Raw genomic sequence first — 27,188 nt, 5'->3', positions numbered from 1 at the left:
TCTTTAAATTTGAAGACTGGTTTGATCCTGGAATGTAATCCAAGTAGGGTGATGAAAAGGCCAAATGCTTCGTTCTCTGCTTCAATAAGGGAATGGCTAATTTGACATTTGGCCTTAACTGCCCTGTCTAGCCCAATTTCTTTAAGAAAATGCATATTATCCTCCATCAGGTCGGAGGCTACCGAGACGGACAATATAAGGTGTTGCGCTAACCTGAGTGTGGCCCTATCACAGCAGTAGAGGAGGCCATTGACTGGCATATTTGAATGGGAGGTAGAACTGAAATGGACGGGTACCGTAAGACAAAGGAGCAAAATTAGGCCATTCAGCCCATCAAGTCTACTACACCATTCCATCATGGCTTATCCTGGATTCCACTCAACCCCATACACCTGCCTTCTTGCCACATCCTTTGATGCTCTGATCAACCTTAAATATACCATGGACCCACAGCAGTCTGTGGTAGAGCATTTCACAGATTTGCTACTCTCGACTAAAAAAAAATTCCTCCTTAACTCTGTCCTAAAAGGTTGCCCCCTCAATTTTGAGGCTGTGCCCTCTTAGTTCTGGATACTCCCACCATAAGAAACACCCTCTCCACATCCACCCTATCTAGTACTTTCAACATTTGGTAGGTTTCAATGAGATACACCTGCCTGCATTCTTCTAAATTCCAGTGATTACAGGCCCAAAGCTGCCAAATCCTTCTTGTATGTTATCCCCTTTATTCCTAGAATCATCCTTGTGAACCTCCTCTAGATTCTCTCCAATAGTAACACATCTTAACTGAGAAATGGGGCCCAAACCTGTGGGGAGGGACGAGTGGACAAGGGTGTCATGTAGGGAGCGATCCCTGTGGAAATCGGAAGGGGGGGGAGGAAGATGTGCTTGATGGTGGGATCCCATTGGGGATGGTGGAAGTACTTTACAGGAAAGCTAGTGGGGTGGTATGTGAGGTCAAGGCGAACCTTATCCCAAGTGTGCCAGCAGGAGGATGGGATGAGGACAGGTGTGTGCGAAATGGAAGAAATGTGGGTGAGGACAATGATGGTTGAAGAAGGGAACCCCCTTTCTTTGAAGAGGGAGGACATCCCCATATAGCACAGGGTCACCTGTATAGTCCTGTATCTGCTTGTATTTACAGAAATTTTCTTCCCTTTGCATTTATAATTTAACTTATGAAAATTTAATTGTGAAATTTCACTGTAATGAAAGGTATGTCCTTGGTGATCGGATAGCATGAATTCATTGCCTAAGTTTTAAATCATGAGTGAATACATAATGCAGAATTTCCATTAATGCAAACATCATTTGTGTGGTGGTTTAATTATTCCCACCCTGCTAATACTTGCTTTTCACTTTCTAAGCATAAAACTTGACAGTGTGACAAGTGCAAGTTCTATCCAGTTGTGAATTGTAAAGAATGGATTTAAAGTTAAAATTCCTGCAAAAATCCATACCATAACATAGGAGCAGAATTAGGTCACTCGGCCCATCGAGTCTGCTCTGCCATTTCATTGTGGCTGATTTGTTATTCTTAACTTCATTCTCTTGTCTTCTCTCTGTAACCTTTGATGTTCTGACTAACCAAAACTTATGCTTTAAATATACTCAATGACTTGTCCTCCACAGCCATCCATGGCAATGAATTCATCAAGTGCACCACCCTATGGCTAAAGGAATTGCTTCTCATCTCTGTTGTTAATGGGCCCTGTTTTCTAAAGCTGTGCTCTCTGGTCCTAGCCTCACCCATTATAGAAACATCCTCTCCATGTCCACTTTGTCAAGTCCTTTCAATATTTGATTGGCGTCGTTGACATCCACCCCCCCCCCATTCTAAATTCTAGTGAATACAGGCCCAGAGCCATCAAAAGGTTCTCGTACATTAACCCTTTCATTCTAAGAATCATTCTCTTGAATCTGCTCTGGACCCTCTTATATGAGAACATCTTTTTATAGATAAGGGGCCCCAAGCTGCTCACAATACTCCAGGTGCAATCTGACCCATGCCCTTTAAAGCCCAATCATCAGATTCCTGCTCTTGGTATTCTAGTCTTCTTGAATTGCATTTGCCTTCCTTACCACTGACTCTACCTGCACAAGGAGTACCAAGTTCCATTGCACCTCTGATTTTTGAATTTTCTCCCCATTTAGAAAATAAATTGTACCTTTATTCCTTCTTTCAAAGTGCATGACCATACACTTCCCTACATTATATTCCATGTGCCACTTTTCCCATTCTCCCAATCCTTGTGCAGACTCCCTCCTTCCTCAACACTACCAGCCCCTTACACCTACCTTTGTGTCGTCTGCAAACTTGGCCACAAAGCCATAGAAGTACACAACTTCTCACTGACTCTTTTGTCCATCCTGCCTGTCATTTCCTCAAAAAATTCCAATGGATTTGTCAGTTAAGATTTCCACTGAAGGAAACTATGCTGATTTGGGCCTACTTTATTATAAAGCCTCCAGGTACCCTGAAACTTCATCCTTAATAATGGACTCCAACATCTTCCCAACCACTGAAGTCAGGCTAACTAGCCTATAAACTCCTTAATTCTGCCTCCCTCCCTTCTTAGAATGGAGTGACGTTTGCAATTTTCCTGTCCTCCAGAACCATTGCAGAACCTAGTGATAAGGTCAGAACTCACTCCGCACTCTGCCTTCATTATTTCACCAGGTTGGAATTTGTTTGGAATCACTGAAGTTGGCCCAAGTTGCCAATTGTAAAATCAAAAAGGATCCATTAAATGATGTGGTCAACATATCACTTATAACCTGATTTGTTTTGCAAATAAAACATTTGATTTTTTTGAAAACTATGAATTTTTCTCCCCTTCTGTGAAGTTGTCAAATGCAGAGGACATCTGTGTTTCAGTAGATACTTGTATAATAGGCATGCTGGTTGATATTTGCTGGTATCACACAATGACTTGGATGGAAAGTAAATTGATAAGCGAGGCCACTAATGGGGAAGAATGTTGGGTATAAGGATGACATTACTGTGCCTGAATTGAGTCATTCGGTTTAAATCTACCCTTGAGGTAGTGTCATAGAGAAAACACAGAAAAGGGTTCTTTGACCCATCTAATCTCTGCCAGCCTAGTCACATTTACCTGCATCGAGACCTAGCCCTCTCATGCATGTATCTATTAAAACTTCTCTTAAATGTTATAATTGAAATTTTATCTGCCACTTCTGGCAGTTTGTTCTACACTTGCATATCCTCTGAACGAAGAAGTTCCCTCTCAGATATCCCGTAAATGTTTTACCTTTCTCCATAAACCTATGACCTCTTTTTCCTAGTCTCACTCTACCTTGGGGAAATTCCTGCAAGCTTTCACCCAGTCTATACCCCTCATGATTTTGTATACATTTACAGGATCACCTCTCATTCTCTTGCACTCCTGTGAGTAAATTCCTCGACTATTCACCTTTTCCCTATAACTTAGGTCCTCAAGACCCAGCAACATCCTTGTAACTTTTCTCTTTACTCTTTCAAGGTTATTGATACCATTTCTGCAGGTAGGTGACCGTAACTGCACATAATACTCCAAATTTGGCCTGATATGTCTTGTATATCTTCAATCTAACATCCTAACTTTTGCATTTAATGTCTGTTTATGAAGGCCATGTGCCAAGCACTCTCCTTATGACCTTATCTAACTGTAATGCCACTTTCAAGGAATTATGGATATCTGTTCCCAAGTCCCTTTTGTTCTACCGTTCACACAAATCTTGCCATGATTTGTCCTCTCAAAAGTCCAACTCCTCATATGTATGGAATGTTGATAATTGTTTCAGATTTGAAATTTGAAGGTGTGGGCTGTTCTATTTACTGTGTATACAATAGCACCTTGGGATTGTATGAATTATCACTATTAGTAAACGTGTACATCAGCTTTTTTTCTGTTATGATGTGTCGCAGCTGCTATAGTGGCCCAAATGGGTCCTGGTCATTATTATAAAATACAAGTATTACTGCAAAAAAGAAGAAAATTTATTGGAGAATAATTAAGTTAGTAGTTTCACAAATTTGCTTTTGGCAGTAATATAATCCTAGGTCTACTGACAATTTAACAAGATTTAGCCGGATTGGGCTGCATTTGAGGAATTTAGCCCATGCTTCAGTTTGTGGCATGTCTGAACAATGCTGTTCTCTCCAGGTGGAGGCATTGAAATTTTATATTTAGAGGTTGCAGGGTGATTAAAAGCATTTGAGTCAATATTTTGGCTTTAGGTATGGAGGTTCATTGGAAAATAGCTTTTTGGACATTGTATTGAGAGGGAATGGGTTGCTCTAAGTTATAACAAATCATTTTACCTAGTTTAATGTCAATGTCTCATTCAGAATACTTTTCATTTTAATTGCAGATTGTCAATCAAGCAGTTTGGGAAAACTTGACTTCACAATAAACCAGTAACAATGGGGTATGATAAATATGATAAACGGTAAGAATTCAATTTTTGAACCATCAAATACTACAGATGCTGGAAATCTGAAACAAAACCAGAACTTCATGTAATGGCCTGGAATACTCAAATGATCAGGCTGCATCTTCAGAGAGAAGCAGTGTTAACATTTCAAGTCTATGCCCCTAAAGCAGGGTTTCTCAACCGGAGTTCCATGAGAGGTCGTTGGGGGTTCTGTGAGAGATCGTGATTTTTTTTATATAAAAATTGTTTTTTGAACTTCGTGTAACACACAATGCTAGTGCTTTCAGTGGTGGGTAGTGACCGAGCAGCCCTGTTAGCAATCTCAGCTCAGTATGATAATGCACAGTAGGGCCATGTTTATTTGGTTGAGTCCATTCTCAGTTTTGGATGCAAGGTAGTGGAGGCTGTTGATAATTGAGTGCTGTATTGCATGGAGGAGCAGACGGTAAGCTGATAATTGGTGAGCATTGTATTGCATAGAGGGCAGGGCGGTAGGCTGATATGCATGAAGTACATTTTCCGAGGAAATGTCAGCTTCTCCCTCCCGAATTACCTCCCCTGACTCCCCCTTCCATTCAGCCGAATGACTTATGGGAGTGAACAAACTAGCAGTGCAGTAGAAAATTGGAAGGATGTTTTCATTCTAAAGGTGGTCCACTGTAGCAATTTTTGAAGAGGAGGATTCTAGGGCTAGGGCTATGGACAATCCTGATGAGGTTAGTGATGAAGAATTACAATCTTCTGAGTCATTTCACTGCACTAGTGCAACAACAGACACAAAAAAAAGTCTATCTTTACAATGTAAGCTACTTATCAATGGGTTTTACATGGATTGGTGATCCAGGTTGTCTTATTCCATTGTGCCTAGTCTGTGGCAAACAACTTACAAATGTAGCAATGGCTCCAGCAAAATTGAAAAGATACTTAACTACAAATCACAACCATATGACCTGTAAAAGTGATGGTGATGATTGTTTTAAATGACCTAGAATCTCAATACAAACCGATTAAAGCTTTCGAAAATAAAGTCAAAGTCGGTAAAAGGGTTCAGGAAGCAAGTTATTTAGTAACTTTAGGACCAGTTCACTAGAGAATGTTTTAAAAACTGTGAGAAACCTGGACAAAGAGCACACCAATCTCCTGCTACATGCAGAAATCTGGTGGCTTAGCAGAGAAAGTGTTCTCAACAGGGTGTTTGAGCTGAAAGGTGAAAATACAGGAGTAACTTCAAGAAGATAGTAGGCCAGATTTTGTTGAGTGCTTTGACAATAAAGAATGGCTGCAGAAACTAGCCTTAACAAGATGTTTTTCACCATATGAACCAGCTGAACAAGTCTCTGCAAGGCACTGGAGAAAATGTTTTGACTTCAGTTGACAAGATTCTTATATTTAAAAGGAAACTGAAATTTTGGAAAAATCATGGTGCAAAAGGAAATTTTGAAACATTTCCACTGCTGCTTGGATTTGAGAGTGAGGAAGGACATCAGAAAGTCTTGAGTCTTACTGAAAACACCTTGGAAGAACTGTAGAACAAAATTGAACACTGTTTTTCCTCCCTTTCAACACAAGCATATGACTGGGTGAGGGACCCTTTCTCTGATTCTTCTGCTTAGCCTGACTACTTGATTTTGAGAGGAGAAGAACTTCTGCACTCTGATCATGCATTCAAGATGAGGTTTACTGACCTGCCCCTGGACAAGTTCTGGATTGCTGTGATTTCATTCATAGGAAAGCAATGAAGATTTTTGCTGCAGTTTATGACTTCAATGTGTAGAGAAAGCTTTTTCTTGATTAAGAAGCATCATGAACAAGGATAGAAATCGTCTCATTTCAGTCTAAGGTGAAATCCGTTCGTGCTTATCTCAGGTTAGACCCACAATTGAGAAATTTATTATGCTTGCTTTGTGAGATTTTAAAATTTCTGAAAGGGAAATAAAGAAATTCAAGAAAGGTAAGCTTAAAAAATTCATTCTCTACTCAAAGGAGCATTGATAATTATTTTTGGATTATTACATCTGCAACTTACTAATCAGGCAGATGTGCCATGAACTGTAGATATAATTTTTATGCAGAGCTTTTTTGAGGCCTGAAAATTATTTCAAGAATTCTTCCAGGGTAAAAAGGTTGAGAAAGGTCACACTAAATAGTGTACACATTGCCTGATCTGTGCTTAACAAGATAATAGAGGCTGTTTCCACACCTGATACATTGAGAGAGCATAAGTTTCTCAGAAGTTCTCTTTGCACTTAGATTTAGGTTATGAGGACACGCAGTCCTCTTTTATTGTATTTAGTAATGCATGCATGAATAAATGATACAATATTCCTCTGGTGTGATATCACAGAAACACAGGACGGACCAAGACTGAAAAACTAACAAAAACCATATAATTATAACATATAGTTACAACAGTGCAACAATACCATAACTTGATGAAGAACAGGCCATGGTCACAGTAAAAAAAAAGTTCAAAGTCTCTCGAAAGTCCCACATTACACGCAGACGGGAGAAGGAAGAAAACTCTCCCTGCCATGCCCGACCACAATCCGACTCTGAGTCATCCAAAAGCTTCGAGCTTCCGATCAGCCCTCCGACACCGAGTACGGAGCACCATCTCTGCCGAACGCTTCGACCTCAGCCTCGGTCGCCAGCAGCAGTCAAAGCCAGGGATTTTGGGGCCTTCTCTCTGGAGATTCTCGATCGTACAGTAGCAGTGGCAGCGAACTGGGTGTTTCAGAAGTTTCTCCAGATGTTCCTCTGCTTCTCGCATCTGTCTCCATCAAATCAGAATTGTGCACGGTATTCTACTTACAAATACAACATAATTTCACTGGAAAGCTGCGCGCGCGGCGTCGCACCGCCATCATCTCCTCCCGCCTATTGAAAACAGTTAGCATGAATCAAGAAAAGTAAAATCTTTTGTGGTTATATATCCCCTTGTGCTTACTGGACAATGTTAGTTTAACAAAGAAAACTTTCTTTCTGAGATTTTAAGACATCAATTTTGCTTCAATGTTTAATTCAATGCTTATTCAAGTTGCTTTTAAAATTTAATTTCTTGACATTGTGTAGTCAGTACATATTCCAAACTGAAAATAGCACAGGTGGCAGTTAAATAATTTTGCAGTCCTTTAGAGAATACATCCCGTATCGTTCAATGTGCACTATTCAACATTAGCAAAAGTAACAGAGTTAATAATTTCCCAAAATCAGTGAGCCTGATGTTAGAGCTTGTCATCTTTGGAAAAATTAACTTCAACTTAATGGCAATTAAAATACAAGTTGTTATAATATAACTTATATAAAATATGCTGGTCTTTAGTAGATAGCCGAATTTGCCAGTATTTAAAGTTGCATTTGTGGAGGGTGACCTGATGTTTTGCAAATTTTTTTTTGAGCAGTGTTAATATTGCAGGAGGGAAATTGAAAATTATTGAATCTGAGTTCCAAATCAACCAAAGTCTCTGCTTCCTCAAGATAACTGATGTGAACCTGGGGCTTTCCTTGCCAGTTTAGCTTAGTAATACACAATTTTAATGGTTGAGTCATTGATGAAACCTCTAAGTTAATGGGGGTGGAGGAACCTGCTTCCTCCCCCAAATGAGTATGTTGTAGTGCTGGGAGGATATATTAGCAAGTTGATTTCCTTGAGGGAATGGTTTGGTTGCTGGGGAAACAGTAATTCTATCAGTTTCAGCAAATTTTTTTTTCAGGGAAACGAGTCGAAGTGAGCGAAGTGGACGTTATGGTTCTGACTGGAACAGAGATGAGCATAGAGAGTCACGAGGTAGACGAGACTATGATTATAAAGATGTTGATTATCGTGCTCCACCAAATCACAGCAGGGACTATGAACGTGATAGACGACGCAGTGATTATCGGAACAGTGATCGCCATCAAGACTACAGGAATTATGAAAATTCGGAGGTACGACGCTTCTTCAGCCAGAATAATTGATGTCATTCCCATTAGCTTTTTGTACTAACATGCTTTGGTTTTCTTCTGCTCTTGTCAAGTGAAGATCAGGTAGATGGAAGAATTAAAGGTGTAAGGGAGCCTTTCTCAGGATGATCATGCTCTGGCAACTTCACTCGCCCCATCAATGAACTATTTTCATGAATTATTGCCTCACTTTCAAGGACTCTTCAGCTTATGTTCTCAATATTTATTGCTTTTTTTTGCACAGTTTGTTGTCTTTTGCACACTGGTTGCATGATCAGTTGGTGTGTTCTTAATTCTATTGGGTTTTGAGTATATGGTGACACATATGTGCTTTCGTAAACTTACTTTGAGCTTTATATGTGTTTACTGAAGGAATCTATGGAGCAATATTATGTAGATATTTACTCCAGCTACATCCATCCTGATCCTGTTATTGGCCACTACATTACATGGTACAGTAAGACTATGGTAATCGATCACCCTCAGAACATTGGTGTTGGAATGGTAGTTTTTGTGTACTGTTAACTGTAATGTCAAATGTCACTGACAATTGTTCATTTTTTAATTTCACGTAGTAGTATAAGATTTCTAGTGAACCAAATAAATTTAAAAGGAACACTGGAAACAAATAAGCAGTAGGTTTAAGGGACGCACAGGAAACAAGATCTTGAGTTTAAGAAGAAGATGGAAAGGGGGTTTTTGAGTTTCAAGGGAGGACTAGAAACATAGTTGAGCCAGGTGCCAAATCATCTGGATTTCTCAGTTGTAGGATAATGGGTTATTAGAGCTTAACTGTACAGTGCTTTGTAGAAAACTGCCTTGTTATCAAAGTTGGCTGCTGGCATCTCTGTTGGGATTAAGCCTACTGTCTGGAACTGGTGTTCTTTGAACCCAATTTCAGAGATTGTAGCAATCTAATGAAAGTATATCATGTATTCTCAAGACTTATTTTAACTATGCTGATAGGTTACATTTTTATACCATGTGATCAACAGAGCTGAATTAACTGAGTTGAGCTTGTTGTCATACCTTAACTCTTCATATCCACTAAATACATAGACAAATAAAATTAATCTAGCTCTGGAATTTAACTGATTACATAACATAGGTTTCTAAATTGTGATAAGTCCCTCCCCCACCCCCACCCCCACCACATACCCAATGAGACAATCTGCAAACAAGCATATCTTTGGGATGTGAGAGAAACCAGCACACCCAGGAAAGCCCATGTGGTCAAAGCACAATCATGCAGAATTCTCACAGCTGGCACCAGATGTCAGGATGAATCTGATTTCTAGGGTTCCGAGGCAGAACGGCGTCTCTGTGCCACCCACAGACATGGTAGAGCTGATAGGGATGTATTGAAGCAGTTGCAAGGAAAGAATTAACTGCTGAATGCTTTCCATTCTGTAAGGAAAATGCCCACCAGTATGCATTACAACTAAACAGTGAAATTTGATATAAGAACTGAATTTTAGAAGAATAACAATGTCTTTGCTTCCAGAATTATGAAGATGATGGTAGATATGAAAGACCTGAGGGAAACCAATACTGCGATGGTGACTACAAAGACCATGATTATAGAAACGATGGATCTGAAGAGAGAGAGAACAAAACAATTATGCTAAGAGGTCTTTTACCATCAACAACCAGGGAAGATGTGCGTATTTTATGAACCTTTAGGGTTTATTAGGATTGTAAGAATGTTAAAAGTGGATTTATTTGGCTGTGTTCTATTAGAGATCATATGGAGAGAGATTGGAAATAATATTTGAAATTGCTGTATAACTAGTTGAAACTTTGTATAATAATGTATAACAATGGATGAGTGCTAATTTAAGAAGTCTTTCTCTCTAGTAACTAATCTGAATTGGGAGGCTGCAGTGATATAGTTTGTAAGAACTATCATTTTGGACTTTGCCCTTCCAGAATATGATTAACAACCAGAAAGTAAGAATGCAACCTAGTAATTGACATATCAAAGTAACTTGAAAAATGCAGGAATTTGGGAGATCCAAGCTTACCATAATACTTTCCTTGGGAAAGTAGAATTGCTAAGTATTGAGTACTTATGTAGGCTTAGACATGTTTTGTATTCAAGACATTTTCTCTACAGTTGTTTCCCTTCCTCACTCGAGCTGTTAATTCCTTGCCAAATAATGTATTGTGTATCAAATCTGGATATTGTAAGTATGAACTCCGTTTTGTTTCAGTGGGTATTTCAGCAAAATGCCTTTGGTCATCAACCGGGGAATGGAAATCAGTGTTGGCTTCAGATAATCAGAATATACTCTCTGCCACCTGACGGAGTAAATAAATTAAATCTTTTGACTTCCCGACATCTGTATCAAAATAATTATTTTATTAATTGTTTAATAGGAATGTTTTTTGGTGTATTATTCTTAAAATTTCCAAGAAATTAAAACAACAATTTTTAAAATATTTCTTTCAGATTCTTGAAATATTTCAGGATAGTGATGAATTTCAGCCGAAAGATGTACGGGTGATGAAATGTAAAGTTTCAGGTGAGATTTAGGCAGGACTTGCAAGTGAACAATACTCTTTTCCTATTCTTGCGAAGGAAAGACCACGGTTATTTGCCATGGCTGAGGAAAGTGTGCTATAAAATGAAGTTAATGTTCCTTTGACCTGTAATGGGTAGACCATAAGACATTATTATTATTATTATTATTATTATTGACTGGAACAACAGCTGTTCATGACTTGTATTTTTGAAAGTAGTGATTCTCAGCAAAAACACTGGAATTTTTCTCCCCGTTAGCATTAAGGTTGTGATAGCGATTCACTGTTAAAACATTAGTTTGTTCCATGCAAACTTCTCTTATGTTTCTTGATTTTTTTTTTATTGATTACTTAATCCCTTCAATCTAATTTCGTAACCTTTTAAATTGTTAACATTTAAGTTCTTAAATTCTGTTTCTCTTTCAACTGTTGACTTTCAGAGCAATTTGACATTGTTTTTAAAAGAGAAAATAAGCTACCATAAAGTATCAAATCCATTATTTTCTTTTCTACAGTCGCATAGGCTGTTCTTTACTTGTGATGCTCTGTTTAACATCAGGAGTTTATCACTAGTTTCCTGAACTGGTTTTAAGACAACTTTCAAACCTTGAGCAGGCCAGTAGAGGAACTTGTGTTGCAAAATTCATGCACAATACATATGTGGGGAGGTGCTTGAAGTATGCAGATGATGGGAATTTCAGATATGAAGTTGACTTGGTAACCCTTTAATTGTCACATTATATTAGTCTTGTGATTAATCACAGCACATTTAGCATCCTGGCCTAAGTTAGGCAATGAGAATTTTTGCCTTTGGAAATGGAAAGTAGTGAGCACACTTTGAGAACTCTAGTATTCCGAATCCCATGATATGTGGCAAAGATTTATGAATAATATTTTCACTTTGAATCTTAGAAAAAATTGTGCCACGTTCACTATCGGCACACCTTATTAAAAGCTGCTAGCACTGAACTAGTATCTTCTATTGGCTAATTTTGACTTGATTTAGGGGATGCATAGCATTGTAAGAAAAGGCATATTCTTATATCTATTCGGCAAGGACAATAAGCTTTTAGTGCTTCAGCAGTTAATTGCTTCTGTATTATTTTGTAGAATATATATTTGAAACTATTTTTAGCTTGTACACCTTATTTGATTTTTGCGATCTCAGTTATATGCAACTATAGTGTGGATGTGACCTAGTGTTTTCCTTGCAAAAGTGAAGAGATGGGGTTGAAGCTGATGGTGCAACTTTGTTTTTGGAATATCAGCTGCAGCAATGTTGATCAGAGCTCCAGTAAAAGTTTCTAAGCATTTGTTGAAGTTGCCTTCCCTATTCATGACAAAAATATTAAAGCTACATTTGAAAAGGCTTTGCTGTGCATGTTTGTCAGTTTGTGTTATAGCAGGGAAATTAGATGTACCTATAGTATCATTGAGGTATGTGTGCCATTTTAACTGCTCGTTAAACAATCGTGGACATATTACGTTCTAGATTGATCACACAAATAAAATTTTACAATAAAAACCCACTTCAGGTTTTTATCCACACTGAAGAACTAATAAATCGAATGTTTGGAAATCATCCCTGCAAAGCATCTGGAAGTATTGGGATGTATGGTCATAATCAGAATATTACTAATTAAGAAGCTATACTTCATGATAATCCCTTTTTCGTTTGGTATTTGAATATCTGAGATTGTGGGTAAAATATTAGCAATTCTGAGCTTTGTACATTATGAATTTTTAAACATTGAGTTGAACCAAATGAGCTGTTGCACATGTAAGGAATTAGATTAATAGATGAAATAATTCCATAATGGCCCCCGTAATGAACTGTAATTTTCCAGAGTCTGGAATTACTTAAGTGCTTCACAGCTGTTACAAATGACCCCTGTATCAGAGGTTTGAATTCCCAGAAAACTGTCCCTTTCACAATTTTCCATAATACAGACTATTGAATCCCATGTTACAAGTGGAAATGTGGACATACTGGGTGTTTTCTCTCTCATTTTAAGCCATTCTGTTGGTAATGACAGAGTACCCATTTTTTAAAAACTCAGGCTAACAGTAGACAGAGGGCATTGAAACAACAAATTTTGTTAATCTTTCATTTTTGTCACTCAACACTGGGTTAATATGATTTGGATATGATGTCACTGTCTCAATTTTGTTGGCAGCCACAGCAAATTCTCTCCTTTGCCATACCCTCTCCAGTCTGAGGAGGTGAACAGTCATATATAAGTGAAGCCTTGTCAAGCTCTTCCATCTATGAGACATTTTCTACCATGTAAAGCTCATGATTTAGGAAAGTGTTTAGGAGGTGAAGATACAAAGGAAAGGGATGGGATTCAAGGATCACGGTTTGTGTGAGAAAGGTAGTGGCGAAGGAGTTAATTGGGGGTAGTGAGTGAGTGTGAAAATCCAGTGTGATGCCAAGAGATTACTTTGAGCAAGTCATGACTACCGCAGCTCCTCACAATGCAGTGTTTCAAAGAAAATGAAGTGCAGTCTTCATACTTCATTGTCACCAAACAATTGATACTAGAGTGTACAATCATCACAGTGATATTTGATTCTGCACTTTGCGCTCCCTGGAGTACGAATCGATAGTAAATATTAAACAATTAAATTATAAATCATAAATAGAAAAGGGAAAGTAAGGTAGTGCAAAAAAAAATGAGAGGCAGGTTCGGATATTTGGAGGGTATGGCCCAGATCCGGGTCAGGATCCGTTCAGCAGTCTTATCACAGTTGGAAAGAAGCTGTTCCCAAGTCTGAGACATCTTCATGTGTTTTGAGAAAATAGAGCAAAAGAGGGACTTGGGTCTAACCCTCAAACCAATCTTTTTGCCCCACAGAATTTAGAGACTCAAATTTGACACTGTTTCATATTTTGCTTGTTTCATAATCATAAAATCTGTTAAGAGCAAATTTTGTTTTGTCTTAAATTTTTGGGTTGTTATTTGCAGATTCCATTAGGGCAAATCTCCATGACCTGAATAGCAGTAATGTGGGTATTACCTATATACACTTTCTGATATTTAAAATGCATCTTATTACACAATTCTGGTGAGATGCACTTGCTGAAATGATTTTACTTATGGAATGGTATAATTAAGAGGCCAAACTTCTGTCTCCTTATATCGAAAGGCAATGGTCCTAATAGTTTGTGTATTTTAGACCGTGGGAAGATTATTGACCCTTTAAGCACTGCATTTACGTGAACGCTTGCACATGGCAAGAGTTTTGTCACATGTTAGTTGAAGCTGCTTTTTTAGGGGTGGTGAGAATCGTATTTGGCAACACTATCACTCAATGTTTAGAACTAGCCTTCGGCTAGCTACCGGCTGTACCGTTGTCTATTGGTTTATTTTGTTTCATAGTGTGCACTGCAAACATTACTTTTGTCTCATCAGACTGAATTTTCATGAGAAAATTAGTGCAGGAGTATAAGGAAGATTTGTGGATAAGTCACCAACTACAGGCTTTTTAAAAAAAGTGATTTTAGAGATTAACTGCACAAGCATATATTTGAGTTTATTGGTCGACTTGATAAAAAGCTTTTAATTTGATGATGTAAGAGAAATTTGGGGAAATCGTGTGTAGGACAAATGTCTTTGCAGTCAAACTATTAAAAAAACATGGTAATTAATAGGGTTGTACTTGCGTTCAACAATCATGCAAAGCTGTAGGGATTTAAGGGGGTCTAAGCTATCAATTTTCAGCAAAGATTGCGGCTGTAGTTGCATATTTCCCGGTGGTAATTGTTACAACCATGAAATGGCACATTATTGGGGGGGGGGTCTGATTTTAATTTAGTGGTGGGGGGGAGAACAACTAGGTGTTGGAAGCTAGCTATATTGTGAAGTTTCACAATATTTAAGTTCAGGTAGACTGTACCTAGGACTTCCAGTTTGTTTTAAATTGTTGCAGCATTTCATTACAAAGCTGCAAGTGGACAGACTGACAAGGACACTTTATTAAAATGCTAGAAGAATGTGTAAAGTACCTTGAAAATGTCTTTAAATGTATTTGTTCTCTTCTGACAAAACAAAACCAATAAGGCTACATATGAAGCCACAGAAATAGACATTTTACATAACACGTGGCGACATGATGAATAGCTGCTTTAAACACGCTGACTAACACAATCCCGTCTATATCTGAATGCTGTCTCTAGGTCAAAGCCGTGGTTTCGCCTTCGTGGAGTTTAATCACTTGCAGGACGCAACAAGATGGATGGAAGCCAATCAGGTTGCTTCATCACGTCTAGCTTTATTGGAAGGGGAATGATCAAGTGTTTACGCTGCAGAAAAGACCCAAAGGGACCAAATGATACCCTTTCCCTCAGATGCCATTATCCTCCAATTACATTCATGGAATGGACGCAAGCTATTTTATGGATGGTTCTATTTTTATTAGCTTTTGTAGCAATGGGCCTAACTGCTTGCAGTAAAAGGTTAACTAATTCTGATTAGTTGCTCGCTGTAATGGCCTGTATCATGTGACATTTTCCCAAATACATTTTAAGGATTATTCAACACCACACCATTTATTTGTCCTTTTACATGTGCAAACGTTGTACATCATAAGTGCCTGCTTTTTGGGTCTTTCCTTCTTCCACCTGCAAAAAAAAAGTCTTAAGTGATGCAGAATATCCAATGCAATGATGTTTTAAATTTCAGTATAATATGTAGTTTGTGCTTGTTTTGTTGGGTCTACTTTTCATGAAAGTGACCTCCAGTTTCTGCCTTTTTTCATCGGAGGGGGAGAAAATCAGACCCATTTTAATTGATAGTCTATTCAAAATGGCTTGAGTTTAAGGAGAGTTGCTAATTTGTTAGTGCTAAGTGTTTGCAGTGACATGGTACATTATGATGATGAAGTGTTGGTAGTATATTGTATAAGTAGTCAAGGTTAGAAATGTATTTACAAGAAATAAATTAATACTAAGCATGCTTTCCATTAAGCTACTTTGGAGAAACTCAGTTGCCTTAAAATTAGTGAGTGCACCTGAGTAAATGTTTCCTGGCTGCAGGTCATTTGGAGCTTAAGGCATGTGCTCGTCATACAGTTAAGTCATAACTAATTATATTTTGACTCAAATGCAGCATGTATGGTACCTAGTCAATTGCCCTGTTCAACTTTCATGTTGTAAACAACCTGATATTTGGTGGAAATGTCCTGATATTTTGCAGATGACAATCTACATGTTTAATATGGTTTGGAATAATTCAATATTTGATTTGAGGGAGTGTTCCCAGCTATTGTAAAATGAAGAAGTTTTCTCAGGGTGAAGTCTCCTTTTGCAGATAATTTGAGGACATATAGAAGGCAGTAGGTAATGTTGCAGTGCCTGTGAAGCAACTGATTGCCAGACTAGGTTTGTGTAGATTTGCATTTTGATTTGGGCAAACATCGTCTGTATCTTGCATTTTGCAAGAGTTGTGACCCACTTACAGCTTTAAGTAATGCAATGAATATCTAGAAGACTAAATCATTCATTTCCAGGAGATTTGTTTCATATCAAATTTCTTGAGAATCCTCAGACTATGTAGTCTAAAGGGAATCCACTGTACTCCATTATGTAGACTTTTGACTTGCCCTTTGTTTCCAGCAGCGTTATCTCACAATCCTTGGAAAGACCGTCTCGATGCATTACAGCACAAAGCCTTTTGAGGACTGGGGCTGCAACAAGGTAGTAAATATTAGCTGTCACAATCTTATGCAATTGAATGTTTGTCTCATGGGTGAGCAAGTGCAAATTGCTATTGTTTTTACAGTGTGGTTTTGTTTTGGAGATGTGCATTTGGAGCTATTAGTATATGTTAAATCTTGGGTATTCTGCAGCAGAGTTCTGAGAATGTCTTTAGCTCTTATTCCTTGGTCTATGGTTGTCTCTATAAGCCTTTAATAGAATATTATCCGGAGGTGATTTCTAATACTTCGGTATGCGTCATTGGCGAAGATAAATTGCTGTATTTTTCCTTCCTGTGGGCCTTGGTTTAAGAAAATAAAGGGTTTGTCGAAACACACAAAAAATGCTGGTGAACGCAGCAGGACAGGCAGCATCTATAGGAAGAGGTACAGTCGACGTTTTGGGCCGAGGCCCTTCGTCAGGACTAACTGAAAGAAGAGATAATAGATTTGAGAGGGGGAGGGGGAGATCGGAAATGATAGAAGACAGGAGTGGGAGGGATGGAGCTAAGAGCTGGAAAGTTGATTGGCAAAAGGGATACATGGAGAATGGGCTTCCCTCCCCCTTTCTTTCTCCCTAGGCTTCCCGTCCCATGATCCTCTCCCTTCTCCAGCCTTGTATCCCTTTTGCCAATCAACTTTCCAGCTCTTAGTTCCATCCCTCCCCCTCCTGTCTTCTCTATCATTTCGGATCACCCCCTCCCACTTTCAAATCTCTTACTATCTCTTCTTTCAGTTAGTCCTGACGAAGGGTTTCGGCCCGAAAACGTCAACTGTACCTCTTCCTATAGATGCTGCCTAGCCTGCTGTGTTCCACCAGCATTTTTTGTGTGTGTTGTTTGAATTTCCAGCATCTGCAGATTTCCTCGTGAGGGTTTGTAGAAAAGTGTTTTTCCTTGTAGAAAGGGATGATAACTCAATCAAGTTTAATATCACTGGCATGCCATGGAATTTCTTGTTTTGGAGCTGCAGTACACAATAAAAACAAAATTACAGTTAGAGGTATATATAAAAACATTTATTCAGAAAGAAGGAAAAAACAGTGAGCAAATGTTCATGGGTTCACTCCATTCAGAAATCATTCAGGAATCTGACAGGGGAAGAAGTTGTTCCTGAAACGTTGAGTGTGTGTCTTAAGGGGTGATGGGAGTCCTAAATGATGGATGCTGCCTTTTTGAGGCATTCCTACCATCAGGTGGTGGTACAGAAACCAACTTTGACAGGCTCAACTTTTTGAAGGTGTTCTTGATAATGGAGAGACTAGTGCCCATGATGATTGGCTGAATTTATAAATCTCTGGAGCTTTCTCGCAACGAGTTCAGTGGCCACTCCATACCAGACAGTGATGCAGTCAGTCAGAATGCTCTCCACAGTACACCTGTAGATATTTGCAAGTGTCTTTGGTGACATACCAAGGCTGCTCAAACTCCTAATGGGATATAGCTGCTGTCGTGCCGCCTTTGTAATTGCATCACTATGTTAGGCCTGGGATCGGTCTTCAGAAATGTTGACACCCAGGAAAATGAAACCGCTCATCCTTTCCACTGCTGATGGAGTAGTCTTTTAAAAGGTCAAATTTTTTCTTCCTTATCACTTTGTATTTGTTTAAATTTAGAAAGCTGAAGGCTGTTTGGTTTGAGGTTTTAGTTTTTTTAATAAGCTAATTTGCATCTATCATAACCCATTCTTATAATGAATGCTGTATTTAGACAATCGACCAGACATTTGAGAGTACTGAAAATCTTGTTCACAGTCAAAAATGGATGCAGATGCTGGGGCAGTTGGAAAGTTCAAGGCTGAGATGTACTGTAGATTTATTGATGTGGCCTATCAGGGATATGACTCTGGAGTAAATGAGTTTGCAATGAAAAATTATTTAAATGAATTGCAGGACAGCATGAAGAAGAATTATATAATTTGCTCATTTCATGTAACATCAAAGATGCCTAGGAATTTATACGTAGTTTTCTTTTATTTTCTTGAGCTTCTCTTTCCACATAAACCATTCTAAGATTGTTATGTTACTGTGTTGTGAAAGCTCATGACAAATAACCATAGTTGATTGTGTAATGCTGCATGTTTATACTGTCCCATGATTTCCCTGTGGGAAAGCAGTGCTGCTGTTTATTATGCAAAGTTGCTCAGCGTCAGTGTGTTAGTGATGCTAGCAAGAGACCCTGTTATGCTATGAAGATGCATATTGTTTTAGAACTCAGCAGATACCTGTAATTTTTCAAATGTGTTTCTTTTCCCTTCCTGGGTTAAGGGAAATTGATTTCAATAATTTAGCATTTTCTTTGCCATGCATTCATTTGGATAGTCCGACACTTGATTACATCCAGAAAGGGAAGGGATTTATACTGAAATCAAATCAGATTTTCAGATTTCAACAACTATGTTGTGCATCTTTTTGAAGTTCAGTTTTTCAAAGTTCAAAGTAAATTTATTATCAAACTACATATGTCTTTTTCTTGCGGGCAGTTCACAATAAATACAGAGAAACAGAATGGAATCAAATCAAAAACTACACACAAAATGGGTAAATGACCAAAGTGCAAAATGCATCATACTGCAAATACAAAAAGAAAAAATAATAAATCAGCAATAACTGTCAAAAACATAGATCAAAAGGTCTTGAAAGTGAGTCCATAGGTTGTGGGACTAGTTCAGTGAAGGGATAAGTGAAGTTATAGAACATAGAATTCTATAGCACATTACAGGCCCTTAGGCCGCAATGCTGTGCCAGCCCTGTAACCTACTCTAGAAACTGCCTAGAGTTACCCTGTATTTTTCTAAGCTCCATGTACCTATCCAGGTCTCTTAAAGACTTTTTTTGTATCCACCTCCACCACCGTCACTGGTTGTGAATTCCACACACCTGCCACTCTCTGTGTGGAAAAACATGCCCCTGGCCCAATTTCTAAGCAGCTTAAAACTATGCTTCCTAGTCTTAGCCATTCATCCCTGGGAAAAAGCCCCTGGCTAGCAATGCCTCTCATCATCTTGTTGTACTCTATCAGGTCACCTCTCATTCTCTGTTGCTCCAAGGAGAAAAGGCCAAATTCAGTCGACCTATTCTCATAAGGCACTCTCTCCAATCCAGGCAACATCCTTATAAATCTCTGCACTTTCTATAGTATTCACATCTTTCCTGCAGTGAGGTGACCAGAACTGAACACTGTACTCCAAGTTTAATCTGACCAAGGTCTTGTGTAGCTGTGACATTACCAAACATTATCCACTCTATTCTAAGAGCCTGATGATTGAGTGGTAATAACTGTTCCTGAACTAGGTGGTATGGGACCTGAACTCCAATACCTCCTTTATGGCAGCAGCAAGAGGAGAGCATGGCTTGGATGGTATGTGGCTTTGATGATGGATGCTGCTTTCCTGTGACAATGCTCCTTGTAGATTTGCTGAATCGTGGGGAGAGCTTTATTGTGATTGATTGGGCTGTATCCACTACTTTTTGTAGGCATTTCTGTTCAAGGCCAATGGTGTTTTCATGCTAGGCTGTGATGCAACCAATCAGTACATCTCCACCCTGTATCCATAGAAGTTTCTCAAAGTTTTAAATAACATGTCAAATCTTCACAAACTTATAATAAAGTAGAAGCACTCTGCTGCTTTCTTATTAATGACGCTTGTGTGATCAGCCCAGGACAGATCCTCTGAAATTGATAATGCCAAATTTAAAGTTGCTTACCCTCTCCATCTCTGATTCCTTGATGAGGACTGGCTCGTGGACCTCTGGTTTCCTCCTCCTGTAGTCAATAATCAGCTATTTGATTTTGCTGATACTGAGAGAGAGGTGGTTGTGGCGCTAGCCAGATTTTCAGTCCTATATACTGATTCATCACCACCTTTGATTCGGCCTATGACAGTAAATATGGCATTGGACCTGTGCTTAACCACACAGTCATAAGTGTAAAGTCTGTAGAGCAAGGAGCTAAGCACACATCCTTGTAGTGCATCTGTGCTGATGGAGAATGCAGATATGTTACCAATCTGATGTGACTTGAGTCTGCAAGTGAGGAAATTGAGGATCCATTTGCACAAGGAGGTCTTGGAGGTTGTTAGTTTTGAGGGGATGATAGTATTGAATGCTGAAATGTAGTTGATAAAGAGCATCCTGATGTGTGCATCTTTGCTATCCTGATGTTGCTCCTCAGGCAGGAGTTGATGTATTTGAATCTTTTCTGTTTTGCATATTTTGAATCTAGATGCCATTCCAAAAAGGTATATTGTTTTGTTTGTAACCTGTCCTGTATTTCAGAGTGACAAGATTTTTAAAAAATCTTTTACATAGTGTTGCTATATTAGTCTTTGTTTTTGTTTAACTAGTGTGGAGTAACCAATTTCAAGCGACGTGAAAGATGCTTCAAGTGTGATGCTCAGAAGCCTGGTAAGTAGTGCTGAGAGTTTACTATGCTTGGCTGGTATTATGGTTTAAAAATTGTTGTTTCAACTAGTGATAGATTTGAAGTGACTTGATTTTTTTTCAATACAACCTCTGTCAAGACTGTTCAGAAAGTTGAGTAGAAAATTTAAGGGATAATAACACTTTGACTTGCCCTTCAAAATGTCGTCTGAATTGATGAGTGCAAAGGAGTAAGTGTTCCCTTAATGATCCTGTTTAGGGAAAATGGAGAACAAATGGATAAATTCACAGAAATGTGAATATTTGGTAATTTTCCTGTATAACCACTAATTATATATTTATAGTTTAATCTCAATGAAAAGATACATATTTTGACAGTTTTTTTTAGTATGTTAGTACTTCAACTGAAAATAATCAGTATCTGCTGTGGTTCTTACACTCTCTCTCCTTGTTCATTGCACTGAATCTTATTCCATGGGTTGTGTGATAATTTTCAATTTCTTCCAGAAACTGAAGAAGAACAAGTTCGTATGCAAGGAGAGCCATATATGTCCGACTATGCAAATGACAGTAAGTTTTTTTTATATAAAAGCAAATTTGTTACCTTGTATTACTAATTTCTAGTTGGCTTTTTCTTGCCTTCTCCAAAAGGTATATCTAATAAGTACTGTTCTTAGCGACATAAGATCCAGTCTTGGTACAGTAAAGTGATAAATGGTTATAACTTTTGTCTTTGTATCTATCACTGATTTGCCATAAGTAGTGTAGCAGTTAACATGCAATTACAGCTCAGGGTGTTGGAGCTCAAGAGTTCAATTCTAACTTTTAAAAAACCTCTAGTTTGTATGTCCTTCCTGTGAGTGAGCACATGGGTTTTCTCTGGGTGCTCCGGTTTCCTCCCACAATCCAGTGATGTTCTGGTTAGTTGGTTAATGGTTATTGTAAATTGTCCCATGATTAGGCTAGTGTTAAACAAGTGGGTTGGTGGGTGGTGTGACTCATGGGTCCAAAAGGCTTGTAAAATGCTGTATCTCTAAATAAATAGAAAACCAGGAATATATATCAAATTGGCTTCAGTGTGCAGGTAAAATTATATACATTGTTTCAAATGTTCTTGATTTATTTACAGGAATTTTGAGTTAGTTGCTGATTCCCTGTTTTTTCTTTTCCTAAAATTAAAGCAATGATTGTCAAAAATAATAAAGTCACTTGCAGCTTTAAAGCCAGTTATTTCAGTGATGTCTTTCTTTGTCAGGGGGAACTGTATTAACGTAGGTAGCTGTTGAACCAAAATGTCAATATACTGCGTCCTAATATTCTGTGAACTGTGATTCACCTAGCATCCTGAAACATTTAGGGGGGTGGGAGGGAGCTAAAAGTCCTTGTACACTTTGGTATTTGAAACCAGAGGAGGAAACGTCTGGTACAGTCATTCCATTTTTAGAGGTGTTTTAATTTTGTTCGTTAGAGGTCAGATAATGTTAGCAGCAGCATATAGGTTTTCTCACATTGGTCATTTATTGGATGGTAGAACTGTTACATTTCAACAACCATAACAAAATACTCGCTGAAGTATCATTTTTAACACTTAAGTTTCTGCATTAGAAGTGGTTATTTATGGAACTGATGGTTCATGTGAACTGGCTGTAGTTCTGATTCTGACCCCTGCCCTCCCCCTCCCCTTGGTCTAGCCCCAAATTCATTTGATTGCCAATATTCCAATAAACAATTTAAAACGTGTACAGAACAAGATTTAAATCTAAGGTCAAATGACCAAGGTTTTAAAGTTGCGAATGTGTTCTAATATCTCCTATGTCTTATGGTCTTAATATTATTTTAATTGTCAACAGCCATTATTTTAAGAAACATAGGCCCACATACGCCAATCGAATCTATCCTGAGTGCATTGGCTCCATATGCTGTACTTTCCACTGCAAATGTAAGGTTGATCAAGGACAAACAGACCCAATTAAACAGGGGGTTCGCCTTTGTTCAGCTGGATTCGTCTTTTGTAAGTTTTGTTTTCCCTCTCTGACTAATATCATAAAGTGATCACATTGCCACTGGGTTAATTTAACTAAGATGATTGAGCAGTTAATGCAATGTAACCAACTTTTTGCTTAATGCATGTTTAATATAGAGCCAGCAAGAAGTTAAGAATTCAAATCATTATATCTCTGAAGGAAGGAGTTCATTTGTGACTGAATGTTGGCATGTTTATTAAGAAGTCAGGCTTAATAGTAGGGTGGAGACATTTTAGAAAGCACACGTCCTCTGAAAGGGTTTAAGATCAGTTTGTGGAGAGTGTGCTCAATAGAAGAACAATTTTTTTATGGATATCATAGGATTTTTTTAATGGAACGCAAGCACATTGACACCTTTTCATTGATGTTCTGGCTCAACCTTTGCAAGAGTAATGGAATTTGCATAGCAGCAAGTGTAATATTTGTTGGGCAACCATTATGTCCCAAGGTATATTGTGTTATATTCCACCAGCTTTCTCAGCTTACTAGGTTCTTGTAGGTTGTTTCTCGGAAGCTGTACACTCTGCGTTGCTGAGCTAGGAGATATTTTTAAAAGACAGCTATAGAATGCATCCTTGAAATTTGTATTTTTTTCCTTTTTACAGGAAGCTTCTCATCTTATTCAGATACTGCTTGCACTACAACCTCCATTAAATATTGACGGTCGGACTATTAATGTTGATTTTGCCAAATCTTTAAAAAAGTAGGTTGTTTCCAAATGTGAACATTGTTCTAAGTACTGCTGTACTATTTTGATAGTAGATTCCTACTTGACTTTCTTTTTTGCAATCCCAAAATGTGTAATTTCTCATTGATTACATGTGTGATGAGCTAAGATACAACTTCCCAACAGTGTCTCTTTGAACTGATGGAAGATGGGTAAATGCTACTTTTCTCATTTTATTTTTCCCTGTTGTTTTATATCCTGATATTTAAATCTCCATGCAAATTACATCAAAACAAATTAAAGGCTTGTAATCTATAAACTCTGGCTGTCCCTGGCTGGAACAGTATGGTAATAATGGCATCATATAGTGATGTCACATAGCATTCCAGTGTGTTACTTTCTGTCAATTATGTTAATACTTTGGCAGCAGTCACTGAATGTATACTTTGCTTGTTCTGAGGGTATCGTGTTGACAGTGTTTTGAAATGTTAAAGGGGCAAGCACATCTGGTATCAGCTGAAAAATTGGGTGTGGATTCTGGCACAAATTTCCCTTCTAAGTTTAAAAAGACTGGTTGCTCCTGTACTAATTTTGATGTCTTCATCAATCCATAACTGACTGTTTATTTTAGGGACCATATCCTTTCTGATGGTAATAAGATCAGTTCATCAGCTGTTGCAATCACAGCTATAGCTGCTGCCCAGTGGTCATCAAGCCAGGTAATAGTTCCTTTTATGTGGTTTTCTTGTCTATGTAATTTATATCTCTTAACTTCATAAGTACTCTTTATCACCTTTTGTAATTCATATTAATACCCTGCAAAATATGGATGGAATTTGCCTTAGTTTGTTGTAAATGTATATCAGTCAAAATCTATAGGCTGTCAAGGGTGATGCACTTCGTATTTTTATCTTGAGTACGAATCCTCCCAATTAGGGTTGCAATTCCAAATGTGCAGGACTCTTCTGCTACCATGACCATATGGTTCTCCAGGTGTAACCTTCTGAATGGCACCTGGCTGCTCAGCTGCACCAAGCTATTTAATGAGCTTGCACCCTGTATAAGTGGTAGTTTAATGATTGAAATTGGGATTGCTATTTTTATTACCATCTTTTTTTTAACCTGTTGTGTAGGTCCAGCAAGGATCAGAAGATGGAAACATTGACTATAACTACTACCAGCCAGGACAGGATGGCTACAGTCAATATGAACAAGTATGTTAAAGAAAATAGTGAAGTACTTGTGGGCTTTTTGTGATTAATATAGAAATTAGAATATATTGATGGGGCACATATATCAGTGGTCAGAAGTTTAGAAAAAGTGCATCTTTTTGGGAAAAGTACTTTAATAGGTTTGCGTCCACGCAACTCTCAAATTATGGAATATTTTGCTTAGTTGAAGAACTATCACTTTTACTTTGAGCCGCATATTAATTTTAAGGACTACTCTGACATTACCATTAATCATTGAGTAGTAGAGTGAATTTTGCAAAGTGAATTTATTCCAAGTAGATATTCTTCTGACTTTACATTATATGACTAATAAAGAGAGCAGAATTAGTCTACTTGGCCCATCAAGTCTGATTGACCATTTGATCATGGCTGATTCGTGTTCCCTCAGCTGTATTCTGCTTCCTTAGTAATGAAGAACCTATCAACTTCTGCTTTTGATATACCGAATGACTTGGCTTCCATAGATGACCGTGGCAATGAATTCAACAGATTCACCACCTCTAGCTAAAGAAATTCTTCTTCATCTCTGTACAAAAAGGGTGTGCATCTATTCTGAGGCTGTGCCTTCTGGTTCCGAATTCTCCCACTATTATCGATATTCTGAAAATATAAGCCAATTACGTTTTGTAATAAGATACTTTTGAAAGCTTTGGAAGCACCTTCACTTGCACTGCAACAATTCAAGGCAACTTGCCTTAATATTCTCCAAGGAAAATGGGAATAAATACTGTCTTATTACTGATGGCTATAATTCCATTACTTCCTTCAAAATAGTAAATGGCTTTTGAAAAGATCAAATCAAGGATTATCATGAGAGATGAGGTTTCAGTAAATCGCAGCCTACTCTTCAGCCTGTACTTATTATTTCGAAGTGAAGGTGCCAAGGTATTACAGCATTGTGATGGGGATGATCATTTACACCCAGTCAAGCAAAATGCTAATTATATTATGTCTGCTTCAGATGTATTCACAAGATTATGGTCACCAAAGTGGTTCCTTGGATTCCACTCAACAAGGTGTAACAACATACCAGACACCTGCAGTCATCTCGGGTGGGTTGTCCACTTTAATTTCATTGTATATTTTGTTAATACTGTGTTTGACTTCACTGTGGCCTCTGTAACTTTGCAGATTGTTTGTTCAAAGCTTGCACTTTTACTTGAGATTATACCAGCATGGCACCAAGGTAGTCTGGCAATTTTCACCTTTCCTTCATAAGAAATCTTAAAGTCCCAATTTCTTGGAAGATGAGGCTCATTGATTAGGTATAGGTAGCAATTTGAATCTTGCCACCTGGTAGCAAGTACATAGTATTCATGTGAATTGTACTTGAAGGCCACAATAGCCATTTTTTTTCCTGCCTGCTTTTGCGCATCAGAGGCCTTAAAGGGTGGAATGTTTTTAAACTCACAATGACACCATTACAAGTTTTATTGCTTCTAATTTACTGTCCTCTGAGATCCTAATCTTAAATAAAGATAGCTAAATTTTCTGATTTATCACTGCTATTTGATTAGAATGTAGTAATAGTATTGTAGAGCAAATGGCACGATAAGGTACAGATGATGTGGTCATCCACTGCAACCAGGGAAGACACAGTTTGTGTCTCTTGTTCATACCACTGGACCTGGACTTAGAGAGAACATAGAATAGTGCAGGTCCTTCGGCCCACGATGTTGTGCCGATCCTTAAACCCTGCTTCCCATATAGCCCCCCACCTTAAATTCCTCCATATACCTGTCTAGTAGTCTGTTAAATTTCACTAGTTTATCTGCCTCCACCGCTGACTTAGGCAGTGCATTCCACGCACCAGCCACTCTCTGAGTAAAAAACCTTCCTCTGATATCCCCTTTGAACTTCCCACTCCTTACCTTAAAGCCACGTCCTCTTGTACTGAGCAGTGGTGCTCTGGGGAAGAGGCGCTGGCTGTCCACTCTGTCTGTTCCTCTTAATATCTTGTATACCTCTATCATGTCTGCTCTCATCCTCCTTCTCTCCAAAGAGTAAAGCCCTAGCTCCCTTAATCTCTGATCATAATGCATACTGTCTAAACCAGGCAGCATCCTGGTAAATCTCCTCTGTACCTTTTCCAATGCTTCCACATCCTTCCTATAGTGAGGTGACCAGAACTGGACACAGTACTCCCAAGTGTGGCCTAACTAGAGTTTTATAGAACTGCATCATTACCCTGCGACTCTTAAACTCTATCCCTCGACTTCTGAAAGCTAACACCCAATAAGCTTTCTTAAGTACCCTATCTACTTGTGAAGCAACTTCCAAGGATC

The 27,188-nt window shown here is 38.3% G+C and overlaps 1 protein-coding gene across 2 annotated transcripts in view; it reads left to right on the top strand.

The window, feature by feature from the left end:
* The window catches only part of LOC134356675 (RNA-binding protein 5-like), a 49,908-nt gene that overhangs the window by 6,742 nt on the left and 15,978 nt on the right, over window positions 1–27,188 (top strand). Inside the window, exons 2-14 of one of the 2 annotated variants that reach the window (XM_063067694.1) lie at window positions 4,375–4,452; window positions 8,151–8,364; window positions 9,884–10,039; window positions 10,832–10,904; window positions 15,083–15,156; window positions 16,523–16,600; window positions 20,944–21,004; window positions 21,488–21,550; window positions 22,831–22,991; window positions 23,610–23,707; window positions 24,303–24,390; window positions 24,805–24,885; window positions 25,865–25,955. In XM_063067694.1, coding sequence (XP_062923764.1) covers window positions 4,427–4,452; window positions 8,151–8,364; window positions 9,884–10,039; window positions 10,832–10,904; window positions 15,083–15,156; window positions 16,523–16,600; window positions 20,944–21,004; window positions 21,488–21,550; window positions 22,831–22,991; window positions 23,610–23,707; window positions 24,303–24,390; window positions 24,805–24,885; window positions 25,865–25,955 — 1,264 coding nt within the window. In that variant the 5' untranslated portion in view covers window positions 4,375–4,426. Of the gene's footprint in view, window positions 1–4,374; window positions 4,453–8,150; window positions 8,365–9,883; window positions 10,040–10,831; window positions 10,905–15,082; window positions 15,157–16,519; window positions 16,601–20,943; window positions 21,005–21,487; window positions 21,551–22,830; window positions 22,992–23,609; window positions 23,708–24,302; window positions 24,391–24,804; window positions 24,886–25,864; window positions 25,956–27,188 lie in introns of both variants that reach the window. The other variant, XM_063067693.1, reaches the window with a different exon arrangement.

The sequence above is a fragment of the Mobula hypostoma genome, chromosome 15, assembly GCF_963921235.1.
Source record: "Mobula hypostoma chromosome 15, sMobHyp1.1, whole genome shotgun sequence".
In the NCBI taxonomy this organism is placed as follows: Eukaryota; Metazoa; Chordata; class Chondrichthyes; order Myliobatiformes; family Myliobatidae; genus Mobula; species Mobula hypostoma.
Note: the sequence above shows the minus strand (reverse complement) of the source record. Positions and strands in the feature narration are given on the sequence as shown.